This window comes from Nilaparvata lugens, chromosome Y, assembly GCF_014356525.2.
Source record: "Nilaparvata lugens isolate BPH chromosome Y, ASM1435652v1, whole genome shotgun sequence".
Taxonomy (NCBI): domain Eukaryota; kingdom Metazoa; phylum Arthropoda; class Insecta; order Hemiptera; family Delphacidae; genus Nilaparvata; species Nilaparvata lugens.
In genome coordinates, this window is record NC_052519.1 from 517228 (window position 1) to 540413 (window position 23186).

The 23186-nt window shown below is 34.5% G+C and overlaps 1 protein-coding gene across 1 annotated transcript in view; it reads right to left on the reverse strand.

Annotated features, from left to right (window-relative positions):
- Nucleotides 1–7807: 7807 nt before the first annotated feature.
- Nucleotides 7808–23186, reverse strand: part of LOC120355206 (histone deacetylase HDAC1-like) — a 28334-nt gene continuing 12955 nt past the window's right edge. Inside the window, exon 3 of the mRNA XM_039443541.1 lies at nt 7808–8211. Coding sequence (XP_039299475.1) covers nt 8159–8211 — 53 coding nt within the window. The 3' untranslated portion in view covers nt 7808–8158. The remainder of the gene's footprint in view (nt 8212–23186) is intronic.

Sequence of the window (23186 nt, forward strand, 5' to 3'; positions counted from 1 at the left end):
ATCATAGCGGACTTGCTCTTCTTAATCTTATTCTCTATATCAATGATTCATACTGAAAGTCGATGAAGCCAACATCAACTGCCAAATCCACCCATCTTGACCTCACAGCATGACGTCTGCACGTAAAGAGATAATAGAAAACTTTTTGAGTTTGTTATGTGAGTGTTTGTTGTTTGTAACTTACATTTTTTGAACAATGCATTGTTGTTAGCTTGGCTGTGACGTCAAGATGGGTGGATTTGGTTGTAGATGTTGGCTTCAGAGGCTAGACTTCCCACGTGTCTATTCTATAACTGGTCTAAGGCTACAGTACCAGGTTTCGTTGGTAGCCCTGTCTTATCACTGTTTCCGCTACCAAAGTCTGCTAGCACAGAGGAAAGAACACTACGTGCTTACACGTACATAGGCCTACTTATGCCGTGCTGCTAGTAAAATAGGCGACTCAGTCGAATCGTCGGTTGTTATATTGTGAGGTTCTGGAGTTGAATAATACCGTATTGAAGGCTTCCTTACTACTGTTCAATCGATTATATGTGTATATATACTCAATCAGACTAAACCAGCTTCATACATTATTCGAACTTACTCATACCTTCACAACTAGAGTAGCTTGGTTTATTCAATAAATCAACATAAAATGAGAAACATTATACAGCATTCATTTTTGATAAATCTTTACATTTTTGAAGTATATACTTTATATTCATTAAATATGGTATACGATGATCAAAAATTTGTACAATAACAACTTCATTTTTCAAACTTTTGTCGATAGTTATAGTTATTTTACATTTATTTATTTTTAACTTACAACTAATACATTTATTCCTTAAACCTCTACAAGTATTACTACTACTATTACAATCATTTTATCATTCAAAGCTAAAGTATTTGATAGTTTTATTCTCTCCTCAATTAACGAGCTCATCATGATTTCTGTAAAAAAGTTGAATTCATGGTTTATACAACATTGCTGACTCTCCACACATTTTCATAGTCTCAAACGTGAATCTTATCTTATCAGTGTTTCATCTGTTCTATCATCAATGAAATAACGCATTTGAATATTTAACCAGCCTAACGAATTACAGTAGCAAAATTCAGGGATCTCATTTAATTCACATTCCCCTTGGGGGCTTAGGCTCCGCCCCCTAATTAAAATACTGCTCTGTGATTGGAGCACAGTAGCCGCAATAACCTACTACTTGTATCAAAACAAGACTGATCAGCTTTCTTGAAAAAAATAATCTTCTATTGCCAAACCAATATGGTTTTAGATCTAGTCGCAGTACAAATGATGCTATCCACTATGTGACCACTCAGATTGTCGATAAAATAAACATTGAAGAAAAACCATTAGCAGTATTCTTAGATTTAAAGAAGGCTTTTGATATGGTGTCACATGACATTCTTCTTTCAAGGCTTGATAACTATTGAATAAGAGGAGTCGCATGGAATCTTTTCAAGAGCTACCTATCAAACCAAACACAATGTGTCAGAGTCAATGGATGTATAAGCAACAAGCTGACTGTAAAGTTTGGAGTGCCACAAGGAACAGTACTAGGACCAATTCTTTTTCTTCTCTACATAAATCCATCATGCAACATGGTAATAAATGGATCAATCACCACCTTAGCAGATGATACTGTTATACTGTTCTCTGAACCAACCTGGGAGATGACCTGGAGAGAAGCCGAGACTGGACTTCAGAGGGTGTCTCGCTGGTTGGCTGAAAATCTGCTAACATTGAACCATGAGGAAACCTTCTTTCTGACCTTTCCGAGGAAGAGACTTTGATATAATCATTAGAAATGTGGATGAGAAAGGAAAAGTTGTTTCAGAAGTCGAGAAGAAAAGTAATGCTGCTGAAATTGATAGTTGCTTGGTAAGGAAAAATGCTATATCTGTATGCAAAGATTTAGAAATAGTTAGAAAAGGTGATAACATAACAGAAATTAATAATAAGAATGCAGTGGAAGGAGAAGGAAGTGACTAGTCATTGGGTAATTGATGATAAAGGAAAACTTGTTCAAGATGTGAAGGAAAAATGCTCTCTTGCAAAAAAGTAAAGTTGACCACACTTCTAACAATAGAAAGGATACAAATCCAATTGGTTATTGAAACAATTGACTGTGCGAGAGTACAACAATTGTTCAAATGTCACGTTGACAGAATCTCGTGCTGAGGCACTGAACGTGACATGAGTAAAAAAAAGTGCAAAGTTGCAAAAAGTATTGAAAAGCAACCTAAAGTGGAAAGAAAAATTTTCCCCATGATTAGCTTCGAAAGATAGAGCCAAAACCCACTACTCTATTTTTCGACCAAGGTACATCAAAAATGTTTTCGAGTGATAACGCTGAAAGCCTACTCAATGCAAAAAACTTCAGACACCGAATTCCGCCAAACAAACTGAAGCAGTTGAAGTGCATAACCTGTAATCACAACACGAACTCAAGCTAAAAAACCAGCAACAAATCAAATTCAAGCAACAAAAGTCATTGAAGCAACCAAGTCGACCAACCAAGTTCAAGTCCTACCAACTACAAGTTCGAGTTCAGCATCAATCCACTATACAAATGCAAGCTAAAAATCCAGCAGCAAATGATTCAAGCAGCAAAAGTCATTGAAACTACTAAGTCGACCAACCAAGTTCAAGTCCTACCAACTACAAGTTCGAGTGCAGCATCTAAATTCACTATACAAATGAAAACTAAAAATCCAGCAACAAATGAAATTCAATCAACAAAAGTCATGAACCTCCTAAGTCGACCCAAGTTCAAGTCCTACCAACTACAAGTTCGGGTCAGCATCTAAATTCACTATACAATTCAAACCAGAAATCCAGCAACAAATAAAATTCAAGCAACAAAAGTCATTGAAACTACTAATTTGATGAACAAGATCAATGCTACCAAAAGTCATTCAAATACCCAGATTTTTAATTCCAAATGCAGCAAATAGTTCCCCCATCCAAGTTCAAGCCTACCAAAAGTCATTCAAATACCTAGAATTTTAAACCCAAACGCAGCAACCAAACAAAGTTTCGGTCCACAATATTTGCAATTGTCTCCATTAACAGATGGTCAAGAGAAAAAGTTCTCCATACAGCATCTGATACCGTATGATGATGATGATACGCCTCAGTTGGCTGGTGAGAAATCGGTCAGACTAATGAAGCAGAACCCTTCAGACAAACCAATGACTAACGTGGTACAAATTAATGGCAAAAAGTTTCTATAAACACTGCCCAGTACTTCATCACTGTCTGCCACAGAAATACAGAGTATGTTGAGTAAGGGGAATAATGAAGTCCTGATATTGATGGGAAGACTGACAAGATGGTATCTTTGCAAAATAATCAAAGTGTGTGAGGTTGACTAAAACACTTGGACTGCAGGCAACTCAATCGCCCACAAACAGCATTCAACCTCCATCATCTTCTCTTAATTTACCAAGTGATGTGTCCAAGTTAACAACGACTGTAACACTGAAGGAAGCTCCATCAATATCAATCTCGAATCTTGCTGAAAAGTCAGTGAGTCAACCAACTTCTGTACAGAAACTAACACCACCGGAAAAAGTTTCACCATTCAAAGTAGTTGTTGTCTCAAATCATGCAGAAAAAACATCAGAATCAACCAAAAGCTTTGAAAAACCACCGAAAGTGTCTAAAGGCTACCAAACTAACTTACCAAAAGTAACGATTAAAACAATTCCAAAAAAAGTTTCAGTCACTGATTATGCTGAAAATATGTTGGATATACAAAGCCTCGAAAAACAACCGGAATTGCCTCAAGGCAACCAAACCAAGGTACCGAAAGTATCGACTGAGACTCTGAAAGAAGTTTCACCACTGGAAGCTTCCATCACGACTCATCCTGAAAATACAACAGAACCAATAAGAAGTCAGCTTTACTCCAAGGAGATACTATGCATATTACACAAGAACCCGACAACATTTCAAACTAGAAACCACAACCACAACACCAGATACAGGAATCTTCTCATCACCAGTGTTGCAAGGAAGGCACTATACCAGAGACATTTCAATCATTTAGCACCAAAATTATATAATCTACTTCCTGCAAACTTTAAACAGATTAATCTTCCTAGAAAGTTCAAAGCAATAGTACACAATTGGTTGATGAGCAAAGGAAGACAGAACATAGAAAACATTATTTCAAATAACAACTAACCACCTAATGACTTACTAAATACTAACTATTGATAATACACACAAAAAACTAACAAAACCTACTCTAGAACATGGTATGCCATAGTGGAGTAGGTCAATTTCCACACAGAAAAACTAAACAAGTAGAGAACACATTATAAGAATCTTTTGTAACTAACTATGTATGTAATATTGTAATTATCTGATATTTTTGTAATTGATGTTGTAGTTTTAGTTTTTTGGGAAATAAACATTTATTATTATTATTATTTTATTATTATTATTATTATTATTAATTGATATAGAAATAAATAACTACCAATCATCATTACTAAAAGATAACCTGAAAGAGAACATATACTCTGGATTGTTTTTTAAAGCTTCAATCACTTCAAATTCGGTCTTCTCTTGCTGTGTAGTTTTTTCGGGATTCTTATAGGTTCTGTTGTATTTTCAGGATGAGTCGTGATGGATGCTTCCAGTGATGAAACTTCTTTCGGAGTATTTGTTGGATGAGACGTATTTTCAGGATGAGTCGTGATGGATGCTTCCAGTGGTGAAACTTCTTTCGGAGTATTTGTTGGATGTGACGTATTTTCAGGATGAGTCGTGATGGATGCTTCCAGTGATGAAACTTCTTTCAGAGTATTTGTTGGATGTGAGTATTTTCAGGATGAGTCGTGATGGATGCTTCCAGTGGTGAAACTTCTTTCGGAATATTTGTTGGATGTGAAATATTTTCAGGATGAGTTGTGATGGATGCTTCCAGTGGTGAAACTTCTTTGGGAGTATTTGTTGGATGTGACATATTTTCAGGATGAGTTGTGATGGATGCTTCCAGTGATGATACTTCTTTCGGAGTATTTGTTGGATGTGACATATTTTCAGGATGAGTCGTGATGGATGCTTCCAGTGGTGAAACTTCTTTTGGAGTATTTGTTGGATGTGACGTATTTTCAGGATGAGTCGTGATGGATGCTTCTAGTGGTGGAACTTCTTTCGGAGTATTTGTTGGATGTGACGTATTTTCAGGATGAGTCGTGATGGATGCTTCCAGTGATGAAACTTCTTTCGGAGTATTTGTTGGATGTGACGTATTTTCAGGATGAGTCGTGATGGATGCTTCCAGTGGTGAAACTTCTTTCTGAGTTTTAGTTGGATGTGACATATTTTCATGATGATTCATGATGGATGCTTCGAGTGGTGAAACTTCTTTCAGAGTCTCAGTCGATACTTTCGGTACCTGGTTTGGTTGCCTTGAGGCAATTCCGGTTGTTTTTCGAGGCTTTGTATATCCGACATATTTTCAGCATAATCAGTGACTGAAACTTTTTTTGGAATTGTTTTAATCGTTACTTTCGGTAATTTAGTTTGGTTGCCTTTAGACACTTTCGGTGGTTTTTCAAAGCTTTTGGTTGATTCTGACGTTTTTTTCTGCATGATTTGAGACAACACTACTTTGAATGGTGAAACTTTTTCCGGTGGTGTTAGTTTCTGTACAGAAGTTGGTTGACTCACTGACTTTCAGCAAGATTCGAGATTGATATTGATGGAGCTTCCTTCAGTGTTACAGTCGTTGTTAACTTGGACACATCACTTGGTAAATTAAGAGAAGATGATAGAGGTTGAATGCTGTTTGTGGGCGATTGAGTTGCCTGCAGTCCAAGTGTTTTAGTCAACCTCACCACACTTTGATTATTTTGCAAAGATACCATCTTGTCAGTCTTCCCCATCAATATCAGGACTTTATTATTTTCCTTACTCAACATACTCTGTATTTCTGTGGCAGACAGTGATGAAGTACTGGGCAGTGTTTGTAGAAACTTTTTGCCATTAATTTGTACCACGTTAGTCATTGGTTTGTCTGAAGGGTTCTGCTTCATTAGTCCGACCGATTTCTCACCAGCCAACTGGGGCGTATCATCATCATCATACAGTATCAGATGCTGTATGGAGAACTTTTTCTCTTGACCATCTGTTAACGGAGACAATTGCAAATATTGTGGACCGGAACTTTGTTTGGTTGCTGCGTTTGGGTTTAAAATTCTAGGTATTTGAATGACTTTTGGTAGGGCTTGAATTTGGATGGGGGAACTATTTGCTGCATTTGGAATTAAAAATCTGGGTATTTGAATGACTTTTGGTAGGCATTGATCTTTGTTCATCAAATTAGTAGTTTCAATGACTTTTGTTGCTTGAATTTTATTTGTTGCAGGATTTCTGGTTTGAAATTGTATAGTGAATTCAGATGCTGAACTCGAACTTGTAGTTGGTAGGACTTGAACTTGGTTGGTCGACTTAGGAGTTCAATGACTTTTGTTGATTGAATTTCATTTGTTGCTGGATTTTTAGTTTTCATTTGTATAGTGATTTAGATGCTGCACTCGAACTTGTAGTTGGTAGGACTTGAACTTGGTTGGTTCGACTTAGTAGTTTCAATGACTTTTGCTGCTTGAATTTCATTTGCTGCTGGATTTTTAGCTTGCATTTGTATAGTGGATTTAGATGCTGAACTCGAACTTGTAGTTGGTAGGACTTGAACTTGGTTGGTCGACTTGGTTGCTTCAATGACTTTTGTTGCTTGAATTTGATTTGTTGCTGGTTTTTTAGCTTGAGTTCGTGTTGTGATTACAGGGTTATGCACTTCAACTGCTTCAGTTTGTTGGCGGAATTCGGTGTCTGAAGTTTTTTGACATTGAGTATGCTTTCAGCGTTATCAACTCGGAAAAACATTTTTGATGTACCTTGGTCGAAAAATAGAGTAGTGGGTTTTGGCTCTATCTTTCGGAAGCTAATCATGGGGAAAATTTTTCTTTCCACTTTAGGTTGCTTTTCAATACTTTTTGCAACTTTTGCACTTTTTTTACTCATGTCACGTTCAGTGGGCTCAGCACGAGATTCTGTCAATGTGACATTTGGAACAATTGTTTCACTCTCGCACAGGTCAATTGTTTCAATAACCAATTGGATTCGTATCCTTTCTATTGTTAGAAGTGTGGTCAACTTTACTTTTTTGTAAGAGAGCATTTTTCTTCATATCTTGATCAAGTTTTCCTTTATCATCAATTACCCAAATGACTAGGTCACTTCCTTCTCCTTCCACTGCATTCTTATTATTAATTTCTGTTATGTTATCACCTTTTCTAACTATTTCTAAATCTTTGCATACAGATATAGCATTTTTCCTTACCAAGCAACTATCAATTTCAGCAGCATTACTTTTCTTCTCGACTTCTGAAACAACTTTTCCTTTCTGATCCACATTTCTAATGATTATATCAAAGTCTCTTCCTCCTGCTTCCACTGCATTCTTATTTTTAATTTCTATTTTGCTGAAAGGTTTTTTGATTTCTGAATCTTTGTGTACAGATAAAGCATTATTACTTACCAAGTGACTATCAATTTCAGCAGCATTACCCTTCTTCTCGACTTCTGAAACAAAGTTTCTTTTTGCATCGAATTTTCTAATGATTATATCCAAGTCCTTTACTCCTGCTTCAACCAATTCTTGTTTTCAATTTTAGTTCCATCATCAACTTTTCTCACAATTTCTAAACCTTTGCATACAGAAAAAACCGTTTGAATGTTTTATTCTGAATAATTTCAAGGGTACCACGAAAGAAAATTTTTGAGAAACGATGAAAATTGGCAACATTTCATAGGAAGTTTGTTGATAGCAACAGTGTAAAATTCACTAACGTATAGCTACAATATCAAAACAGTATTATCTACTTTGGTTTCAAATGCAATTGTTCCAACAAACTGAATAACAGAATGCTTTTAAAATTATGAGACTTTGTTATCTCTGAAAAGGAATGAAAGAGAAAGTCGTTTGAAGGTAGATTCCAGTGTTCTAGAAGTCAATTGCTGAGTAGTTCAAACAATTTGTTGAAAACACTTCCACACAGAGATCACTGGCAGATGAAAAACACCAATAAATAGTCAGATATAAAACTAGTTGACTTTTTTCCATCTCGTCTCTCTTCAAGGTGCTATACTGGCTTTTGAATCTTCACTCACTTTTTCGTCCTTCTCTTCTGCAAAAGAAATAAATGGGCTATTATTTATTACGAATTAGAATGAAAATTTAATGATAGAGCCCTATAAAATACTATAGAACATTTCTTGTAAGGATTACGTTGAGAGATGCCATTTCATCGACTAATACACATCAGTTATGCAGGGTTGTACTAATAATAATAATAATATTCGTATGGCTTTTATTGGTGGGGAGTCCCTGACGGAAGTTCCACCTCGTCTGGATATATCATTTGAGCCGTCAATGGGCCTTACGACTGTCATACTTCAGCCAGGACCGACAATTAATGTGCCCATCCGATAACACGGGAGTGACCTGTTCAAAAACTTTTGGCTCTGAGTGGGGTTTGAACCCGGGATCTCTATGCTGCTACACAAGCACTCTATCCACTAGACCACGGATCACTCCATGGTTGTACTAAGCAGCAACAGTATTCAATCCAGGATTGGCAGTACATTAAGGGCCGTTTGCACAAGACCTTAGGTGGGTCGTCCACTGGAACCGATTTTGTCGGGTCCGTATCACAGAGACAAGTTCTCACAGAGACAAGTAGTGTTTTTGAACGATATTAGTGTCACAGAGACAAGTTTCATACGAACAAGTATTTTTATAAATGGCAGTCTCACAGGAACAAGTTCCCACAGAGACAAGGTGAGTCTCACAGAGACAAGGTCAGTCTCACTGGAACAAGTAGTGTCAGGAGAACAAGAAGAGGGGTAGAGTCCCATTCGAACAAGTTGAGTGTCACAGAGACAAGGTCAGTCTCACAGGAACAAGGTTGGTGTGGTGTGTTGCCTACACATAAAGATGAAGGCATTCTAGTTGCTCTAATAAATTGGATGTCATTGTTTTTTAATATATATATATATATATATATTATATATATATATATATATATATATATATATATATATATATATATATATATATATATTATATATATATATATATATATACACATATATATTATGGTGACATGAATAGAATAGAATGACTGCCTTTATTTTTCTTAGAGAGCGAAGTTAGGGTGCAGTCGACCCTCTCTTACACTCAACTCTCTATCAAGTATTATAACAATACAAAAAATAATACAATAATATGATTAAAAACAAACAATAGTTAAGTTATCTACTTATTTGAAATAATAAAAAATTTTAAATTATTGAAAAGAAAGAAAAAAAATGACATTGAAAATAATACATAACAATGCTGAATGATAGTATTTTCTGATACTTCATCACTTTAGTAAAAAATAATACACTACAGAATACAATACAGTAGGCCTACATAGCAACTGAAGTGTTTGCTATACATTTCATTTCCTACTTATAATCACTATGTAAATCTCGAAATGGATAAGTAAATTACATTATGATTTATTTAAATAGTAAAATAGAATCTTCCTTCAATCAACAAACAACGTGACAAACAACTCTCCTTCAATCCACGTGACATACATAAATATATAATTTACATATGTAAATGATGTGGTGACATCATTATTGATGCCAGCCAGCTTTAAACGTTTCTCCTGTGGAGAAAAAATGATGAATTCAGTAGACTGTTTAGTGGATCCTAGACATTCAGATTCAAATCTACATAACAATTGATTCCCCTTTTCATCCAGGATATTTGTAGTTTCTTAAAATTTCGATTCATTGACCGAGTGAAGTGAGTTCTAAGATTCAAGTCGACGGCGTTGCATTTCTCTTTATGTTTATATGTTCCGCAATTACGGCAAAACGCAGCAATAGATTACCATGAAATTTGACAGGTATGTTTCTTTTTAAATTGTGCCTCGATGTATATACAAGGTTTTTTGGAAATTTTACATTTTAAGGTTAATACAATAGGTAAAGTCTCTTTCGAACACCAATATTACAGTAAAAATCAGAATAGAATCATTCATCATAAATCAGCTGTCGAGTGGATTTATAATTGCATGCAATAAGGGTTAACCTTCTAGTCCTGACCCTATTTTTTCCCGACGTTAGTCTAGACCCTGGGTCCCAGGAACCCGCTTCTTTCATATTGAATATCTCAATATATTTCAAGATATAATGTTATTCCATGATTCTAATATGTCCAAGGGTTATCGATGAACGCAACGAGCACTAATGTAGGAAAGCAGAAATCGATCTTTATTAAAATTTTAAAAATAAATTTATAAAACCTTGCATTTTTAGGGTGGTGGAAAAAAACGTTTGGTTACTATTTTATATAAAGTGAACAAAAAATGATAGTGATGAATACAATATTATGGATCTCACATGCAACACTAGAAAAAAGATGGGAGAGAAATTTGAAGGTCATAGTCCACTCTTAGGGTAGTTTTTACCCTACCCTCAAGTTCATGTTGCACAATATTTGCAAAACTTATGAAATTATAGTGATGAACATTGGCGTAGATAGCTGTTTGACATTGGAGGGGACGTACTGGGGTGCCTGGGGGGCCTGCCCTTAGTCCTGGGGGGTCTCGGGGGTGCCCCCAGCGAGGATTTTTTTGAAAAATATCTAATAAAATGATGATTTTTCACTTAAAATCCGTTTTAAATCCTCTTATTTGGCAGAGGTAAATTAGTGGGTAAATAAAAAAAAACCCGAGTTAATGGTTTTAAGTTTTACTAAATACAAATAATTATTTACAAAAAAACAGCATTAGTTGCATGTTTGTTGATTACCAACCAAAGCAGGATAGCTAAATAGCCATAAAAAAGTTCTCCACTCACAAAACATACAAAGATGTAAATAGCTAAAACTGTGTTACAAAGATCAACATGAATTTCATGAGTAATTACATTTTTCAAAACGAAGTCTTAAATCTCTCTGATTGTAACTCTTGTAACTGTCCTTGTTTGAAGAGGGTTTCAGATACAAAATACTTAGGTAACAATCGTAACATAATAGATGAACTCCTTAAATGAAAAGATCATACCAAATTCTTGTGCGAAAAATGAACTAATAAAAATGTGTTATCATAATTAAAAACTTGGAAAAAAATTTCCGGGGGACATAGCCATAGAATATTGGGGGACGCGTCCCCCGTGTCCCCCCAGGATCTACGCACAATCATGGTGATGAATACTACTATAAATCCTGATACCTACATGAAACTCTACTAGAAACATGAAAAAAATAAGGTTTACTTTTAGGGGAGGTCTAGTACCCCTAGGATCACTTGAAGTTCATAGGTTTCACTATCATCCTACTCAGGGTCAGTATACTTATCTTGAACTATGAATTTATTCTCATCATCACTAATGTCATTGAAATAGAGATCTAGAAGTCAATTGGTCCATTCTTCGAAGTCTCTGTTCAAAATGTACATGTTGAATTCAATCATTATTGCATAAAAATGTGCATTTGAAAAAATGAAAAAAAGTTACGTTAGTCGTGACCCTTGGGTCCCAGGGAACCAAAAGCATCATTTCACACGAAAACAACAAGTCACAGAGCACTAACACTCTACATCAAGTTTAAGTGTCTACTAACATGAATTTACATGGGTCACAATATACAGTAAAGTGAACGGAAGCAAAATTATAACTAAAAAAAGGATTGCTGGGTCCCTCGGACCCAGGGTCACGACTAGAAGGTTAATATCTCAATGTAACTTAGTAAAAAATCAGCTGTCGTGTTGACTATTCATTGCATGCAATGACGCATGCAATTAATAACGGAAAGTAAACATAGTATTTTCTCTCGACCTTTCTCTGCTTTCAAGTTGGGCTGACCTGTTGCCAGTGTGTTAAAGGAGATTAGCTTTTGATGTTAGCATATTTTCGATACACTAACCCCAACAGCCATTAGCCTTTTCCACACCGACATCTTGCCGAACGACATACAGACAGGATTAATTTACTCTCATGGACAGTATGAGACGAGGCTGTGTTTTATAACTGAGCGAGGTCTACCGTTGACAGAACTACTAGTCCAGGATTAAAATGTTGTTTTACCAAAATCATCAAATATTTAATAATTCAATACAATGATACATGTACAAATGTGAAGCTGACTAGCACCGAGGTAGAATCAATTTAATCTTAAATAATTAGAACAATATATTTCAAGTTGTTAGGCTTCATTTATTCATTCAACACCTATTTTATCATTATGGATTATCAGAACCTATTAGAATTATGTAGATAGCCTTTAATGAATAAATTGAGTTCCATGTAAATGTATCTCTACCAAACTCCAAAATAACTATTTCAATGTGATTTAATTGTTCAGGACAAATTCTGATACTGCAGTAAAATTAACTTATATATATTGATATCAATGTAAGAAAGAACAGATTATATACTTCTAGATGAATGAAACAATATGGAAAGATGTTATCCAACGATATTGAATACAACCCTGACTGTTACTGTATGAAGTATGAGAGTACCACCAGTAATTTATAAGTTTTCAATTCGTCAAAAGAGTGGTCATAGATACAATAGTGTAATTAACGGTTATAATCTTCTCCTATCTATATCTTTTCTTATTATTATTTTTCACCTTCTTCCTATTCTTCTTCTTCTGTCTCCTTCTTCTATTATCTTTTTCGACTTCTCGCTTGTTCTTCTTCTCCACCACCTGTCGTCGTCTTCTTCTTCTTCTTCTTCTTCTTCTTCCGCTAGCTTTGTCCGGCAACTGATTTCTTTTTGTATTATGAGGTCCCTTTTGTATAAGGTACCAAGAACAAGAACAGCAAGGCCGTTGTGTTCTAATACCCGAGACGTCAGTCTGCAGATTGTTGTTATGGAATGCAAAAAACTTCTTTCACCACCCTTAGACAATAGATGCTGTTTCAAACGAATGAGATGGGGAGACATGCCGCTTCCAAAATCGATGGATATGGTTTTAGTACTATTATATATATATAGCCTATATATTATATACCTATGAGTGTCGCATAAGGGACACACTATGATTCCTCACCCACCATACAGCATAATTATAATTATATCGAAATCTCTTACTCCCACTCAACCACATCACTCTCTCAAACATACCCTTTCCTTCGGGCTCTCTCTCTCTCACATATGATAATGAACTGAAACGCAGATTTCGGTCTTTGACACTAATATAATGCTTTAGTTAGATCAATGTTTCAATAGCCATCTGGAAATTACTGAGATATTGCAATTATTAAAATGCTAATGAATTTATCCTATAATATTAAGCGAGCAATTTCTGTATATATATATATATATATATATATATATATATATATATATGGTCTGTTATATGGTTATGTGGTTATCTGGTTATGTGGCTATAATATGGTTATATGGGTATAAAAATTTCTGTTCAACGGATCTCGAAAACGGCTCCAACGATATTCACGATATTTGGAACAAAGTAGGTTTATGATATGAAGATTCGATTGTACTAGGTCTCAACCCTTGGATAACTAGCTGAAGGACATTGAAAGGATAAATATGTCCTTGGAAAAACAGCTGCAAATTTTGTCGTCTGTCGATACCGTAATGGAAGAGAGTGAACGAGTGCATGTGTGTGAGATCATCCAGCTGATCTCACGAGAAGAAAAATTCAGCAAGAGAAACTTATTTTCGTTTATTCTCTTTTTCTTAGAAAACATGTTTACTTCAGAAAGTCAAAAATAGTAACTAAATGCTGTTAGTGATACATCGTATATTAACAAATATTGTAGCAAACATATCATTCTAAATCGAATTCATAGTTTATATATTTGTTATTGATGATGTGTTTGTTTTTTGAAGTGTGAATAAATTGTTATTTTGGTGATAGTAGCTTAACCTAGATTTTGATTTGGACTAGTAGTATTAATTTGAAAAGTGACAGTTTTGGGCCTGTAAGTGCCTCCTCATATCACTGTAAAAATAATTGTACGACTGAGAAAATGAATAAATAAATATAAACTATGAATTTAATCTTTCGTTACAAATTTTCTATGCTTTCACATCCCAGAGCAAAGCTCGGTCCCCCGATATTTATTATTAAACGAAAATTCAAATTAGATGCTGTAATTCACCCCGAATACTTCTGCTACTGCAAATATTGACAACAGGGATTTAATTTAATTTATAATTTATTATTAATATTCAATTCGGATTTTCGATTACTAATAATAATAATAATAAGAATAAGAATAATTTATTCATTAGCATTTGAATAATTGCAATATCTCTGTAATTTCGATCTGTAGACTAGCTGGCCGCTATGGCTTTGTACAAAGACGTTAAAGAAGTGTCTAAGTATGCATCTTTAAGGTCTTTGGCTTTGTATAAAATGAGCGCTGCTATCCAGAGATTGTCAGTTTGATGTAAAGGTAGGCATTCCTGACCGGCAATTAGGAGGTACTGAGTTCGATTCTCGGGCTGACAAATAATTCTTGAATAGTAGCGCTCATTGAATTTCCATCAAACTGTTTACCCTGTTGTCAATATTTGCAGTAGCAGAAGTCTTCGGGGTGAATTACAGCATTTAATTTGGATTTTCGTTTAATAATAATGATTAATTCATTAGCATTTGAACTAGTAGTTCTGTGAACAGTAGAACTCGCGCAGTTATAAAGCGCAGCCTCCTCTTATACTGTCCATCAGAGTAAACCCTGTCTGTATGTCGTGTCGGCGAGATATCGGTGTGAAAACGGCTAATGGCTGTTGGGGTTGGTGTATCAATAATGCTAACATCAAAAGCTAGATCTTCAAGACATACTGCGAACAGGACAGCCCGAGTTCAAAGCAGAGAAAGTTCGAGAGACAATACTATGTTCTTTTAGTTATTAATTGCATGCGTTATTGCACGCGATCAATAGTTCATTTAATAGTGCATAAAAATTATATTCAATGAGGCATGCAATTAATAGTCTACACAGCTGCTGATGTTTTACCGAGTTACATAGAGATATCGAGTTGCATGCGTCATGGCATGCGATTTATAATTCACTCGACAGCTTATTTATGATGAATAATACTATAGTCTGATTTTTACTCTAATATTGGCGTATGGAGGAGGCTCCCTTTTCCTTTTATATTATCCTTGAAATGCAAAATTTCCAAAAACCTTGCATACACGTCGACGCACAATTTAAAAAGGAACTTACCTGACAAATTTCATGAAAATCTATTACCGCGTTTCGCTGTAAATGTGCTACATATAAACATTTAAACATTCAATCATAAAGAGAATTGCCTCACTTCGCTCGGTCAATAATTGCAACATTCAAATGATCGCCATTTGTACAATAATTGTAGGTTGAAAACGTAATTGAATATTCATTATAAAAATCTGGTGTGGCGCACTCACACAACTTTCCTTGCCGTTATGAAAATTTATCACCTGACGCTAGTGTTCCCGCGCATCTCAAGTCTACTATTCAAAGATCCAAGCCAGTTGGTGACAGGACTATAACGCTGGAGACACACGAGGTCTGCTATCTCTTCATAGTGAATGATTTAATAGAATCAACAGTTGGCAACAGTTTGCAATTGAAATAATAAAATTTTCTCTCGAATTTCGAGCTTATAGGTAAACTGTTACTGAACATTAATTGTAGAGATTTTCATGCTCAATCTATCAATTTGGAATTTTCTGTTTAAATTGTATCTGAAGCCTGATAATTGAGAATCTAAAATCAAACTTTGCATAGATGGGGTGGAGCTCCTGGAATTTTTACAGATATAAAACTTGTGGCAGTTGATAGAGCTTATCAATGACTATTTTAGGTATGAATTTGATCAAAATCGTTGAAGCCGTTTTCGAGAAAATTGCAAAAACCCAGTTTTTGACAACATTTTCGCCATTTTAGCCGCCTTTTGGATTACATAAGATCGAAATTGTTCGTGTCGGATACTTATATCGTAAGGACCTTAAGTTCCAAATTCAAGTCATTCCGTTAATTGGGAGATGAGATATCGTGTACACAGACGCATATACACTCATACACACACACACATACACACACACACACACACACACACACACCACACACACACCACACACACACACACCACACACACCACACACACACCACACACACACACACACACACACCCACCACACACCACACCACACATACAGACCATACCCAAAAACCACTTTTTTGGACTCAGGGGACCTTGAAACGTATAGAAATTTAGAAATTGGGGTACCTTAATTTTTTCGGAAAGCAATACTTTTCTTAGCTATGGAAATAGGGCGAGGAAAGTAATAAAATATAAATCCCATTTTCCCGGTGGTCTAAACTCGTTATTTGATAATAAGCCTGCCGTTTAAGAGCCATCACTAATAATACGTCACTTAGTATAATACAGAAGAACAAACATCATAAACCTTATTCCAGGCCACTTCCTCATTAATTATAAATTCTCGTATATGTGTATGATAAACGAAATTTGAATTTGAAATCACATTTTTTGAAAAACGTACATTTTAATTACGTACGTATTCTACGAAAATTGAAAACCCTTTCTTAGTTGGCGTCTAGAATAACAAATATATTGACCGATAAATACAAACAATTTGGATGTAGATTGGGCGATTAGGCCTTGTCTAAAGAATTCAGCTTATAGTCTGTTATACAATAAATGAGCAATTCAATTCATAACATCTTAGTAGTCTTTTTATGAATTGTGTAATCATTCATCAAATCAGTCTTATCAAGTCATAATTATCATCACCCATTACAATTGAATAATTTAAGTCATACATTGAAAAAAATACATAAATATTTATAAACTCACAGCACTGAATATCACATTTTCAACAATTTGAAAATAATTTACGGAACAATAAGCATTTTCATTCAGAATTACATTTAGTGCGTTTTTTAATTTATTCAGAGGCAAGTTTCTTCTAATATAGATAAAGGCAGATTATTGAACATGGAGTACACTAATAGGAATAAATTTCAAGCTCTTACTCAATCTGACATTAGGAGTTACAATACTCTAGTAGTCCACATAACAGTAGACCTCACTGAACCTCCCTTGCAATGTGGTAACGAGAATATTCAGCCATCTACTAGAAATGCTATCTAATAGGAATAAAGTCATTGTTATAATATCAGGGCTTTTTTAAAATGTTTGCCAATGGCCCCACTAAGAATCTGATCAGGCTGGTTGGAGACTTCTAATCAACCATAAGATCACATTTCATTACATTACATTACCAGGGCTACCAGACCGTTTTGCAGTAGTCGTCAATATACTATATTATCATAATGGAAAAAGTAGAACTTTGATATGAAAGTAATGAACTTACTTCGTTACAAATAAAATCTATTGGTGTGCTTATCTAAATGTTGCACTACTTCAATCCTGTAAAAATGAATATATATATAATACTTATACTGAATTGATGGAATCCCAGTCCCATTGCGCTTATGATAATTCTAAATGTTACTTTATTAGCTCAGTAAGTTCAGAAAGTCATTGCTAAGTTGAATCAGAGCTACGATTAAAAAGATGATTTGGGAATTATCAAGTGGCACTTTTTGTTTTCACTGGGATTTTTATTTTGTAACATGTAGAAACGCTTGTAGAACACAATCTGTTGAAATTTTTATGGAAGATTTCATGACGAAATGAAGTTCTCCATTGACATTATTATCCGTAACTCGAACGCCATGATAAATCTTGCATCTAAAGCTGCGTTTACACCAAAGCTATTTACAAAATGGTTATAACTTAATCCTCACAGATTCTTATAGATTGAACGGCACTTGAAAAACACATATGTTCATCATGTGTATGATAAGCTATGTTCAATCTAATAGAATCTATAAGGAATCTATAGAATCTATTGGTGTTAACGCAGCTTTACTCTGTGACTGCCTGAAGTTAATATTATATCAATTAGAATTTACAATTCTAGACCGCAGCACGGAAAAAGAAGACGATGATAACCTCATAATATCGGGGACCGAGCTTCGCTCAGAGTACCAAGCATAAACATTTATTACGAAAGAAGGAATTATAATGAAAAACCATTTTAGCCATGTGGTTTTAAAAGAAGCGGTGATGAATTATAGGTCAGTGGTAGGCTATTTGGCTTTTATATATTCCATTTCATATTCATATTGATTATTCTTTCGGGTTGAAGGTCTAGTATATACTTATTAGATTATTGGAATAGTTATTTTGGAGTTGGTAGAAAATATATACATTTGCATAGAAATCATTTATTTATCAAGTTATTTCCATAATTCTATCTATCTTCTATCTAATTCAAATAGGTACCAACATCCCTATCTTATATATAAACCTTTAATCGTAATCAATACCTGCATGATTAAAAAACAGCAGACATTCATTTACTAGAACAATAATGGAGTGCCTTCAAGTTCCGATGTAGGCAACACGCCTAACCTTCGGGATGTTTCACAGAGACAAGTTCTCACAGAGACAAGTAGTGTTTTTGAACGATATTAGTGTCACAGAGACAAGTTTCACAGGAGCAAGTATTTCTATAAATGGCAGTCTCACAGGAACAAGTTCCCACAGAGACAAGCAGTTTCATAGAGACAAGGTCTCCGTCCAAAGTAGTAGCGCTATAAATGGCAGTCTCACAGAAGCAAGTTCCCACTGGAACAAGGTGTTCACAGAAGCAAGGTCAGTGTCATAGAGACAAGGTAGCGAATGTAGGAAGAAGTTAGGCGTGTTGCCTACATCTGAACTTGAAGGCACTCCATTATTTTTGTCTAGTAAATTGAATGTCTGCTGTTTTTTAATCATGCAGGAGTATGATTATGATTGAAGGTTTATCATATAAGATAGGGATGGGTTGGTAACCTATTAGAATTAGATAGAAGATAACTTAAATAAATAAATAAATTGAGTTCTATGCAAATGTAATATATTTCTACCAAACTCCAGATAACTATTCCAATATATCTAATACGTATACATATAACCTTCAACCCGAAAGAATAATCAATATGAATATGAAATGGAATATATAAAGCCAAATAGCCTACCACTGACCTATTCATCACCGCTTCTTAAAAACCACATGGCCAAAATGGTTTTTCATTATAATTCCTTCTTTCGTAATAAATTGTTTATGCTTTTGTACTCCTGAGCGAAGCTCGGTCCCCGATATTATGAGCTAATCATCTCTTCTTTTTTCGAGCTGCGGTCTCGAATTGTAAATTCAAATTGATATAATATTAGCTCCAGACAGTCACAGAGTAAAGCTGCGTCAACACCAATAGATTCTACAGATTCTATTTGATTGAACATAACTTATCATACACATGATGAACATATGTGTTTTTCATGTGTTTTTCATAATCTGTGAGGATTAAGTTATTAACATTTCGTTAATAACTTTGGTGTAAACGCAGCTTTAGATGCCAAGATTTATCATGGCGTTCCGAGTTACGGATGATAATGTCAATGAAAAACTTCATTTTCCTCATGAAATCTTTCCCATAAAAATTTAACAGATTGTTGTTCTACAAGCGTCTCTACATGTTACAAAATGAAAATCCCAGTGAAAACAAAAAGTGCCACTTGATAATTCCCAAATCATCTTTTTAATCGTAGCTCTGATTCAACTGAGCAATAACTTTCTGAACTTACTGAGTTAATAAAGTAACATTTAAAATTATCATAAGCGCAATGGACTTGGGATTCCATCAATTCAGAATAAGTATTATACGGTATTCATTTTTACAGGATTGAAGTAGTGCAACATTTAGATTAGCACACCATAGATTTTATTTGTAGCGGAGTGAGTTTATTACTTTCATATCAAGTTCTACTTTTTCCATTATGATATAGTACGACTACTGCAAAACAATGTCTGGTAGCCCTGGTAATGTAATGTAATGTAATGTATGGTTGATTGGAAGTCTCCAACCAGCCTGATCAGATTTCTTAGTGGGGCCATTGGCAAACATTTTAAAAAAGCCCTGATTTATTACAATGACTTTATTCCTAGTAGATAGCATTTCTAGTAGATGGCTGAATATTCTCGTTACCACATTGCAAAGGATGTTCAGTGAGGTCTACTGTTATCTGGACTACTAGAGTATTGTAACTCCTAATGTCAGATTGAGTAAGAGCTTGAAATTTATTCCTATCTAGTGTACTCCATGTTCAATAATCTGCCTTTATCTTATATTAGAAGAAACTTGCCTCTGAATAAATTAAAAAACGCACTAAATCTAATTCTGAATGAAAATGCTTATTTTTCCGTAAATTAATTTCAAATTGTTGAAAATGTGATATTCAGTGCTGTGAGTTTATAAATAGTTTATGTCTTTTTTCAATGTATGACTTAATTTATTCAATTGTACTGGGTGATGATAATTATGACTTGATAAGACTGATTTGATGAATGATTACACTATTCATAAGATGACTACTAAGATGTTATGAATTGAATTGCTCATTTATTGTATAACAGACTATAAGCTGAATCCTTTAGACAAGGCCTATTCGCCTAATCTACATCCAAATTGTTTGTATTTATCGGTCAATATATTTCTTATTCCTAGACGCCAGCTAAGAAAGGGGTTTCAATTTTCGTAGAATAAGCACGTAATTCAAAACTGTATGTTTTTCAAAAAATGTTGTGATTTCAAATTCAAATTTCGTTTATCATACACATAGGCTATACGAGAATTAAGAATTAATGAGAAAGTGTCCCGGAATAAGGTTTGATTTTTGTTCTTCTGTATTTATACTAAGTGACATATTTATCAGTGATGGCTCTTAAACTGTAGGTTTATTATTAAATAACGAGTTTGGAGCACCAGAAAATGGGATTATATTTTATTATAATAAATATTCAAAATTACGTTTCCAACCCACAATTATTGTCTTATTGTCATGTCCTTAAAGTTACTGTAAACCATATCGGTTGGGACTAATCAAGGTTTATTTAGGGTGGTTTTAATTATTAGTTTATGTGTTACAAATAGTTCACCTAGATTTAGATGGCAATTGAAACATATTGATCTAACTAAAGCATGATATTAGTGTCAAAGACAGAAATCTGCGTTTTAATTCATTATCATGTGAGAGAGAGAGAGAGAGAGAGAGAGAGAGAGAGAGAGAGAGAGAGAGAGAGAGTGAGAGAGGTGAGCCCGAAGGAAAGGGTATGTGTAAGAGAGTGATGTGGTTGAGGGGAGTGACAGAGTTCGATATATTATAATTATGCTATATGGTGGGTGAGAATAATAGTGTGTCCCTTACGCTACACTCACAGATATATATATATATATATATAGATTATATAATATATATATATAATATATATATATATAACCATATATAACCATATGTACATAAACCATATCCATAGATTTTGGAAGCGGCATGCTATCTTTTCAATCTTTTGAAACAGCATTTATTGTCTAAGGGTGGTGAAAGAAGTTTTCTGCATTCCATAACAACAATCTGCAGACTGACGTCTCGGGTATTAGAACCAAAAGGCCTTGCTTTATAGAACTATAAATACTCATTCAGTATTACAGTGCCTTGCTTCCATGAAACAAAGCAATGTTTCCCGTTAGATACTTCTGGAAAGCCCGGTCAATTTGTCATCGGTGGTGTCCAGGTAGAACTACCCTGCTCATAGACTATGTTCACTGAAGCGTAAAACCAAAGTTAACCAAATGCTTCTATTTCTAAAAATTCTATTGCCAGGTATAAAGTACTGCACTTTGGCGGCAGGAAATATTTAACATGTGTTTTCTATATTGTACCCTTCCTGGAAAATAGATTTTTGTTCAGTATTGTTTGCCTCCCCTCTACGAGGATGCTACCTGTGCGTTTGCGTTGCGAGTTCAATAGTTGACAAAACACATTCAGTCGACATGGAATTGGTCAAGGAAATCGTAACGCTCCGCAATACTACATTATATCATATTGACGATGGATTTTTCTATCGGGTGACCTCCAGCGACCAAACGCGTATCTATTTAAAATGTAATGTACGCGAGTGTGCAAGTCGCGCCTCAATGCCACTTCGTATCAGAGTTATCAGAAGTTATCAGAGTTGCATTTTGTTCACATGTTCTATCATGACTTCAGGAAATTTGAACCCTTTGCATTCTAATATTCAGTAAAGCTGGATATGACACTTATCACTGCAGCTCTGAATATAAAAGACGGGTACCTGCCCACCTTTCTTGTGCACAGCTGTGTAAAGAATTAATTTAATCGACTCTACAGCCTGCAAATTTTAGCAGTACTTTACAAAATGTACCAAACTCTTATATTCAGGATCCAAATATTTGAATGTTGTGTTTATTCTACAAAGCTCACTTTAACTTCATCTCATTCTCAATTTCATGCTCTTTGAGCCAATACATAGAAAAATATCATATTTCATTAAATACCTTATAAATGAGCTCATATCAATATTTGTAGATTAAAAACTCAAATTTCAAATTATTGAGAAAAAACAGAGCACACAATTTTTCAACATAGTAGAATAATGCAAACGATAAATAAAAATTATAATAGTACAAGAATAAAAGCATTCTACTAGCATTCTACATTCGAGTAGCCTACTTAAGCTAGTAGTAGATTTGATTTTATATTTAAAATATAATACTGTACATAAAATATTTATATGAAAAATTATAATAGGTACAAGAATAAAAGCATTCTACTAGCATTCTACATTCGAGTAGCCTACTTAAGCTAGTAGTAGATTTGATTTTTATTGTAAAATATAATACTGTACATAAAATATTTATATGAAAAATTATAATAGGTACAAGAATAACATTCTACTAGCATTCTACATTCGAGTAGCCTACTTAAGCTAGTAGTAGATTTGATTTTTACTGTAAATATAATACTGTACAAAAATTTTTATATGGAAAATTATAGTAGTACAAGAATAAAAGCATTCTACTAGCATTCTACATTCGAGTAGCCTACTTAAGCTAGTAGTAGATTTGATTTTTATTGTAAAATATAATACTGTACATAAAATTTTTTGTCTTGGATTGGAAGTTTTCAAGAAAGACTCTAT